This window comes from Asparagus officinalis, chromosome 4 (assembly GCF_001876935.1).
Source record: "Asparagus officinalis chromosome 4, Aspof.V1, whole genome shotgun sequence".
In the NCBI taxonomy this organism is placed as follows: domain Eukaryota; kingdom Viridiplantae; phylum Streptophyta; class Magnoliopsida; order Asparagales; family Asparagaceae; genus Asparagus; species Asparagus officinalis.
The window spans coordinates 15,011,360-15,021,359 of NC_033797.1; the positions used below are offsets into that span (position 1 = coordinate 15,011,360).

The following is a 10,000-nucleotide window of genomic DNA, read 5'->3' on the forward strand; positions in this document are numbered from 1 at the left end:
TTCCCCCTTTTTCTTACCTGTACCTGATTTCTCTAATACAGGTTCTAAAGGATGGACTTTCAGCTTTGCATGTTCCATATGCTTATGGGTTTGCAATCATTCTCCTCACTGTTATTGTAAAGGCAGCCACATTTCCTTTGACGAAGAAGCAGGTCCTCTCTAGCTTCTGTTTATATTATGGATTCACTATGGCTATGCTTTTAATTTTTTTTTCCTTTCGTGCTAATAAGTAAAAGATTCCAGAATGGTTTCAACTTTAGGCTGCTGGCTTATATCTTTATACTCTGGTAGCTGCTCTTTCTTCTGCAACCAAACTTATCTAGCTATGACCTTAGCAACCTACCTTTAAAACTATTAAAACTATGTGATTATGATACGTACATGCATTGGCTACGCAAGCCCCAAGGTTGCTATTACTTGTAGATACTCAGACACACAATGAATGTTTAATGATCCTGTTAACTTTACTATCAAGCTTTAAGTGATTTTATGGGTTAAGTCCCTTGTTGATGATCTTTTGAATGACTAGTGCTTGCAACACTCTTATGTGCAGATGGTTCTGTGCGAATAATATCTCGGCAATATAACTTTACTATCAATATGTTTGTTTATTAGTTCAGTGTGACATGTCTGCGCAATAAATAACCTTCATTACATGGAAGGGCAGTTTTGCTTGCACTTTCAACTTAGGTAAACATTCACATTATCTCTCTACGTTTGTAGAGGTTTTGGTGGAGTTTCTATGAGAGTTTTCATAGATGAGTGTCCTGTCTTCAGTCATGCATCTAGTATGAGTGGAGACAGCAGCTTCTAGGTGTAGATTTAGTGCTAGTGCGTTAGAAAGAATTAAAAGAACAAGAACTAAGCCTAGTTGGGTTGTCTCTTGATTAGTCATGCATCTAGTATGACATAGTGGACTTAGCAATTTCTTTGTTTACAAGTGTGTGCTGTGCGTTAAAATTGATTACAACGACAACAACAAAACCTTTGTTCTGAGTCTTTGGTATCTACTATGGGAAACCCCTTTTATCATTCAACTCCATCAAGGTCCATCTCTTTGGTAAACCAAGCATGACCATGTTCTTTTACTGCCCTAATTAATTGATGGAGTAATCTGGAGCTCTTTTTTTATTGCCGAATAGGTGTGTGGAGAAACCATTGAATGAGTACCTATCTAGGTGTATGCGAATAAACTATTTTTTTGTTCAGCTTCTCCAGAGTGTTTCTCATTAGCTAGTTGTTGAAGCTCTAGGAAGTGTATACTGCTGTTTTTTGGGACCTTGTTGAAGCAGTTTTGATGTTTTGAGTGCTTTGGGTCCTACGGATACTCCACCGAGATTTTCTTCTTCTTTCAATTCTTTTCTAACCTGTACAGACCACATGAGGTATATGCTTTTATGTATTGTGTAAACTTTATGCCTAAGGCCAACAAACTGTTAGCTTTATCGTAGCTAGCTGTGTTTATACTTTGTTATAATACAACTCGTTTAGAATTATAGAGCTTGTTTCTTGTAGTTTATAATACTTTATTATGTCTGCAGTTGTTTAAATAAATTTGCAAGAGTTAGAGCATGTTTGGGAACTTTGGATTATAATCCACTTGGTAATCCAGATATGGATTATTATCCAAGTGGATTATAATCTAGATTGTCTGGTAAATTTGGTGGTGTATAATTCATTGCCAATAGTAGAGTGTTTGGCAAATGGGTGGATTGTAATCCATCACTGTTGTCAAAATGACAAAAAAGGACATGGAGTTCGTGGTTAGATATTAAACGAGGCCTTGAAAATTTGAAATCATAAGGTGTATAGTTGTCTTTTACTTGGTCAAACCTTATGGTTTATAATCCACCAAAAAATAAGCTAGGGTACCCTAGTTTATTTTTAGTGGATTACAAACCAATATAAGCCACTTGCTAAACATCTCAAAGTGGCTTATAAGCCATTTTGACTATTTACCAAACATGTCCTTAATCTTCAATGATTTTTTCGTTCTAGTGACTACAGATCCAAAATACAAAGATATGCAAATCTGAAAATCCTCATTTGTAATTGGTGATTTGTTTATCCTTTTAAACTTTTATGTTATTCTCCTAATATATGTCCTTCTATAGGTTGAGTCAGCAATGGCGATGCGATCTTTACAACCACAGGTGAAGGCAATCCAAAAACGTTATGCTGGTGATCAGGTGGGTATTTGTATATCATATGCCCTATAAAGTTCCAAATGAATGTTCTGATGCATTTAGTTATGTCATAACTATATAGATATAATTATGCTTCCATGTTATAACATTACAGCAATTATTTTAATAAGCTAAGCAACCATGCGTGTGTCTCCATTTTAACTCTGTATATTTCTTCCAATGGGAAGCTAGCTCGATTTAGAAGGGATGTCATGAATACCCAGGTGAACTTCGGTTTCATAGACAAGTAATAACGCTAAACTGCTCTTAAAGGGGTATATTTTTCCTGGTTTAGTTTATATTTTTAATATCTCCAAGGGCAAGTGTCAGAATATTTGAAGATAAATTAACCTTTTGTTTCCAATTGACTTTACATAAAAGTTATTCCTAAATATGATGGAGCAATTAATTTTTTCAAAATTTTTAAGAGCTGAATTTTATGTTTAAATGGTTAGCATTTCATACAACAGTCTTTTAGTATTTAATACCTCTGTACTAAAAAAAAATCCTTGATGATAATGTTTTTCTATCTAAAGTCTTATGACATTTGGTATGATTTAGTAAGTTTGCTCCTGGGCCTTTTCATGTGCTCCTGTCTTGAATTTACGTGTGTTCATATAGGGTAAACTGCCTAATAATAGAAACAAGGCCAAATTCTTTCGGCTCCTGTCGGTGAGCTGTATCTATTGTCTTTGCTTGACATCATATCTATTTATAGTATAGTGAGTGCAAACTTATTGATGTATTGGTATCATTTTTTATAATAGTACTACATTGAGAATAAACTTCATGTTCAATTATTGTGAAATATACTTGCAGGAAAGGATACAACTTGAAACAGCTCGGCTTTATAAATTGGCTGGTGTAAACCCTCTAGCAGGTTATTTATATATTTACCAAATTACTTCATTATGATTCCTTATTATGGATGTGTTTCACTTATTTTCTAAGAAGTTAGTATACTGACAAGTAAGTTTTGGCATTATATTACTTAATGTTGACTCGACCTTTCTTCATTTATAAAACCTTATGGATGCAAAGCTCAAAAAGAAACTTTGAAAAATTATTTTCAAACCAAAAGGATCAACATATATGTTAATCTAGCATCTGCAAGGAGACAGGGTTGAGACCAAAATGCTCGAAAAGGGAAATGAAAATTTGGTTTTAGCCAGTACCAAAAAATTATATGAGGACTTAATCAACTATTTGTGGGCTACTGATACCGTGGTTAATGTAACATTGTAACACATTTCAATTTAGAGAAGTGAAACGGGGAGCGTGTGGAACGGACACATATTAGAATGAGGGGATACTTGTAATAGATGCTACCATGTGTTCCTAACACTCTTTAGGATGTGTATGCCGGCCCATGTTGAAATGCATGCATGCACACACGTTTGCGCACCCACACGCACGACATGTACAAGCACTCACACATCCGTCCATGCGCAGACGTCCATACATGCTCGTGCCTGGTGCACAGACATGCGCACATACATATACACACAGAGAGAGAGAGAGGGAGAGAGAGGGAGGGAGGGATAGGAGATACATGTATTTATGTATGTAGGTATGCATGTAAACATACACAATTGGAGATGTACTCATTACTCCATTAGATGCACTATAATTTTCTACATCCAATGGGATTCTTGAGGGAAAAAAATCTAGGTGTATAAGGAAAATTTCATTATAAAAAACATTCATATGCATAGAGACATACTTTAAAACTGCTTTTTAGCAATATAATTTTGTCATGGCCTAGGTTCTTCAAACATCAAAAGCTGCGTTATTTTTCTCCATGCTTGTTTTAGGATGCGACATAGGGAAGTGAGGTTAGTTTGATATTGACTCCATATCTGTTTCCAGGTTGAATTATGGTTTTGGCGGATTTATTGTTGCTTCAGAATTAATATAAGAATAAAGTTTAGTGTAGGACTGAATAGGAACTTCATCTTAATCTATTATGGTGGATAAAGGACAGGGAAGGATGCTCGATTGTGATGTAAACAACTTTTGATCTAACATTTAATTAGATATATGGAGTTGGCTTCAAGATTTCCCCCCCATTTGTTAGGTTACTACCATAAAATATGAATTAGTTGATGCAAATGTTTAAAAGGTATTCTTGGATATATCTAAACTGTTAGAATTAGTTCTTGGGTTATCGGGTTAGGGCCCATTAACCCATTAGCCTATTACCTATATGTAACCCTATATATACCCATGGAGATGAATGAAATGGTCAAGCCATCTGATTTCTTAGTTTTAACAGGGACCTTATCAGTCGACTGATGACCTTATCAGTTGATTGGTCAGTCGACCAAAACAAAACATAAACTTTTTGTTATTCCAGACGTTTTCTTCAGTGGACTGAACATATTCATCAGTCGACTAATAACATTGTATCAGCTTGATTTGAATAGTAAAATTGATTTTTGATGTGTCTTTAAAAATAGTAAATAAATTCCAAAAAATATAAAACATTGGGAAATCATTGTAAACATGTAAATGAACGTGTTACAAATTTTTTTTTAGAATTGCACTTCTCAATAGTGAAAACTCATTATTTTTTAAATATGTCCAAAAATATGAAAACTAAACATACATGTTTTTGTTATTTGACATAAACACAATATTAAAACTTTTGTAAAATAATTTTATAGACTTAATGAATTGATATAAAATCGTCCTCGTCTTCATCGTCCTCAACGGTCGTCGCTACTTCACCTTATAGAACACCTCGTCGTCGCTGATCCAGATCTCCTTCGAAGCTTCTTCGAAGACCCGCTGCCGCCTCACCTCGTCGTCGCTGATCGCTGATCCAGATCCGCTCCTTCGAAAATATTTGGGCTTGGTTGACCTGCGGGTTCTTTTTTTGTTGTTATTTGGGCTTTTGTTAGTTGGCCCTTTCTGTTGTTGGGCATTGGGCTGAGTCTTGTATACGTTTGCTGAAAGAGATCTAAAAAAAAAAAGACAGTTTATTTCAAAAAAAAAACAGAGTTAATTTCAAAAAAAAAAAAAAAAAACCTTCGGGTTTTTAACCTTCGGGTTCCTCAAAACTAACCTTCGGGTTTTTAACCTTCGGGTTCCTCACATCTGACCTTCGGGTTATAACTCAGGTTCTGACCTTCAGGTTTCTACTTTATACAAGGAGACTATTATCCTCCTGATATCGTACTATCCTATTCTGTAACAATGACAGGATCTGCCATATCTTCTGCTACCACTACTACACCTACCTCTGCTGCTTCTCCTGTTACTACTTCTGCTCCCTCCACTATTCAGATTTCTCAAACTGAGTATGACCGGCTGTGTCAACTCGATCTCACTCAGAACAATTATTCTGCTACTCATGCATCCTCTTCCAGTATGGATGCCTACATTGCCTCTCCTCACAGACTATGGGTATTAGATTCTGACGCCTCTTCTCATATGACGGGTCTTAAGGACCACTTTGTTTCCTTCAACCTTTCTGATAAGTTTCCATTGGTCCGGATCGCTGATGGGACATACTCTCCCGTTCTTGGTGATGAAGAAGTTCATGCTACTTCATCTCTTACTCTTACTGATGTTTTATATCTTCCCAAATTTCCTGTTAGTTTACTGTCCATCAGTCAATTCACAAAACACAACTGCAAAGTCACTTTTTTCCCTTCTCATTGTGTTTTTTAGGACCTAGCAACTGGAATGACGATTGGTTCGGGGCATGAGAGAGGAGGCATATACTATTTGGATGACAATATGTCTGCTACTGGTCTTATTGCAGATAAGTCTGATAATCCTTTATTATGGCATCAACGTCTTGGTCATCCCTCATTATCAAAGCTTAGGTCTGTCATTTCTATCAAGTCTTCTATTTTTTCTTTAGGTTGTGAGTCTTGTGAACTGGGTAAGCACCATCGTGCTACTTATCCGAGTCGTATTGATAAACGCAGCAGTTCTGCATTCGAGTTAGTCCATTCTGATGTTTGGGGTCCATGTCGTATTCCTTCCGTGAACGGTTACAGATATTTTCTTGTCTTTATTGATGACTTATCTCGCATGACTTGGCTTTATCTTTTAAAAGAGAGATCTGAGGTTTCCACCGTTTTCGAATTATTTTACAAAGAAATCAAAAACCAATTTTCTACCTCTATTCGTATCCTTCGTACCGATAATGCTTTGGAATACATGAAACATGACTTATCTCGTTTTTGTGCAAATATTGGTATTATCCACCAAACATCATGTTCTCACACTTCACAACAAAATGGAGTTGCTGAAAGGAAGCATAGACATATTTTAGACGTTGCTAGAACCCTGATGGTACATATGAATGTACCAAAGTATTTGTGGTCTGATGCAGTCCTCAGTGCATGTTTCCTGATCAATAGGATGCCCTCTCCTGTTCTTAATGGTAAAATATCATTCACCTGCCTTTATCCTGACAAAAAACCTTTTCCTGTGGTTCCTCGAGTTTTTGGCTGTACTTGCTTTGTTTAGGATTTGTCTCCTGGATTGGATAAACTGTCCCCACGGTCTATTAAGTGTGTCTTTGTAGGCTACTCGCGTACGCAAAAAGGGTATCGATGTTATAATCCATCCACCAGGAAATATTTTGTGTTCGATGTAACCTTCTTTGAGTCGATTCCATACTTCTTCTTGACTGGTTCACCCCCAACTGTCAGTCCATCTGTGCCTCTTCTGTCTATTGCTCCTACTGCTATTCCACTACCTGCTTCGGTTCCTTCTGCTAATGGATCTTCTCCAGGACTACAAAATGCTTCCACTATGCCATCTGCACCACCACCACTACTGACGTATTAGCGTCGTTCAAAAGTTCCTGTCCCTCTCTCTGCTCCAGCCGAACAGTCATCTCCCGTTGCCGGTCTGCCTCCTTCCACTCCTTCTGATCTAGATATTCCAATTGCTCATCGAAAAGGTAAACGGTCTTGCACTAATCATCCTATATCTGATTTTGTTTCATATGACCGTCTTACTCCATCTTCTCGTCAGTTTGCTTTGTCCTTGTCCTCTATATCTCTACCCAGGTCATATGAGGAGGCCGTATTAGATCCTGCTTGGAAACATGCTATGGATGAGGAGATGGATGCACTTATTTCTAGAGGTACTTGGGATCTTGTATCTTCTCCGACGGGCGCTACCGTAGTTGACTGTCGGTGGGTTTATACCTTAAAGTATCGCACCGATGGTTCAATTGATCGTTATAAAGCTCGTCTTGTTGCTAAGGGATATACTCAAACCTATGGGGTCGATTATCTTGAGACGTTCTCTCCCGTAGCCCGTCTCAATTCCATTCGCCTACTTTTCTCTATGGCTGTTAATCTGGACTGGACAATGTTTCAGCTGGATGTTAAAAATGCCTTTCTGTATGGTGACTTGCAGGAGGAAGTCTATATGGAGCAACCTCCAGGGTATGTTGCTCAGGGGGAGAATACTGTCTGTAAGCTTAAAAAGGCAATTTATGGTCTCAAACAGAGTCCACGGGCATGGTTTGAGAAATTTAGTACTGCTATATCTGGTGTCGGTTTCAAACGATGTCAACTTTCATCACTGAGAATTAAGGGAGAAAAGGAAAGGAAAAGATTAAAGAATTGAGTGAGACATAAACTTGGAATAACATTATCTTTTTTCACATGAAGTTTTTAACTATCTTGTCAGCCATACCATGGATATGTAGATGATATGATTTTCACCTGTAGGAGAATATGATTCTTGCCTAATTTAAAAAAAAAAAATCTGCTTATGCATCTGTGTTAGCCTCTTCTAGAAAGACCTACTTCTGTGCCTATATTAGCGTCTTCAGGATCATATTAGGAATTATTCATTGATTACTGTATTAAAGTCCATTTTAACTTATGCCTGATGTGCAATGGGGAGTCCTCATCAATAAATACTGAAATACGAGGTAACAAGGTGAAAATTATAAGTTCTTACTTCAGTCTCTCTTTTGGTTCTTCGGGGTCATTAACCAAAAGTTCTGTAATAAAGGTTTTTCTGTTGTTGTTTTCCTGTTTTATATTGTGCTTTAGATTTGAAAGCCCGTTTCTTTATCTTTTATCTTTATTCTTTTTCATTTTTTGGAGAATTTTTAGTTAAGATTAAATTAAACAACTAAACAGGAGAAGCAAATAAAGAAAAAGTAAACCTCAAACTTACGTGGTTCGGCCCCTGCCGGCATCCCTGCCTTTATCGCACCTTGTGAGATGTTCCACTTTCTAGAAAGGTATCCGAACCCCCAGGCTCGTCTGGCCAAAAATAGCCTCTTAGACCTGATCCTACCCTGATCTCAATAGGTAAGGCAATACGATATCTAGATACTCTCCATACTCAATCAAACCCTCATGACTGAGATTTCAGTCAGATCAAATCACCCTGATCAAAAGGTTTACAAAAACAGAACTAGAGAACAGAAACAAAGGAATAAAAACATGTCCCTGACAATAGAAGATCTCCCAAAGGATTAAGGTCTACATGCTCTGTGAAAATCTCCTTGATGCTGAAGACTGAAGAGGACGATTTTTTCTGAGATTTTTCCTGCATTGGAGGCTCTGTCCTTTCTCATTGAGGGTTGGTTTGTATTTATTAAGTCTAATTTATTAACCTAAAAGTCATCAAATCTGGACCATCCATGCATGATTTAGAGCTTAAAAAATGGACTGTTCATGCCTTCATTGATCAATTAGGGTTCAGTGCAAAGCTCAACACAGTAGATAGACAATCAATAAAATCATCTACCTTTCGGGGGCTTCACCACCGAACCCCCAATAGGGGTGTGGCGCCCCCTGCAAACCCGATGAGCTCACAGGAGAGCTCGACCCCCGTAATATTCAGTAAAGGGCACTATTTCATTTCGTGTATTCCTGTACAACTCAAATAAAATGCTATCAAATACAGTCTATTGTTTGTTTTATCAAACCAAAAAGTTCATCAACGGAGTCGACACAATGAATAATCAGCTCTCCTTTTTTCTTACCTCCTTATCACTTATCAGTTATTGGTTTTAGGACGAGTCTGTCTTATTCGTACCTTTCTCTATGAAAGAATTTGACAGTGGCGAACAGCATCAAAGTCCATTTGATGTTGGTGACCAAATTTCCTATGTTTTCTGATAAAACCTTCATAATATAAAGATATAATCTATGTAACATATTTAATCTGAGGAAGGCATGCTGATGCTACTGCGGCCTGTGATGGTTTTTAAACATGCTTACTGCAGTGAAGGGTGGAACTTGATCGAATTATTATTGTATAGTTTGTTAACCATTTGACCGAGAGATCATTCAAGCGGTATTTGTTTGGTATGCTTTGATCATTTACCATCCATATACCATTATAACAGATGTAGTTTTACATTTTGGCAGGTTGCTTGCCTACTCTAGCTACGATACCAGTTTGGATTGGATTGTATAGAGCTCTCTCCAATGTGGCTGATGAGGTTGACTAATTGAAAGCAATTAGTTTTTGCTTATGTATTTTATTCTTTCTTAATGTTTATGCCTCATGAAGTTCCTGCTAATTTCAGGGACTTCTCACTGAAGGATTTTTTTGGATACCTTCCTTGTCTGGTCCTACTACTATTGCAGCTCGACAAAGTGGCAGTGGAACCTCTTGGCTTTTTCCTTTTGTAGTAAGTGTTTTATGCGACTGCTGAAGTTATTACATGCTTTAATAACAATTTAATACTGATGTTGACCTTTACGTTCTTAGCTACCTCGGAAAACTTTCTATGTTTTGGAAATTTTTGGACTTCAGAAAAACCTACTATTACTGAAGAGTGTTAAGTTTCCACACAGGGAAAGCATTTAAGT

General features: G+C 37.1%; 1 protein-coding gene across 1 annotated transcript in view; it reads left to right on the plus strand.

Annotated features, from left to right (window-relative positions):
• Window positions 1-10,000, plus strand: part of LOC109836714 (ALBINO3-like protein 1, chloroplastic) — an 18,036-nt gene that overhangs the window by 1,227 nt on the left and 6,809 nt on the right. The window contains exons 2-6 of the mRNA XM_020404691.1: window positions 42-152; window positions 2,115-2,189; window positions 3,006-3,066; window positions 9,554-9,627; window positions 9,715-9,819. Coding sequence (XP_020260280.1) covers window positions 42-152; window positions 2,115-2,189; window positions 3,006-3,066; window positions 9,554-9,627; window positions 9,715-9,819 — 426 coding nt within the window. The remainder of the gene's footprint in view (window positions 1-41; window positions 153-2,114; window positions 2,190-3,005; window positions 3,067-9,553; window positions 9,628-9,714; window positions 9,820-10,000) is intronic.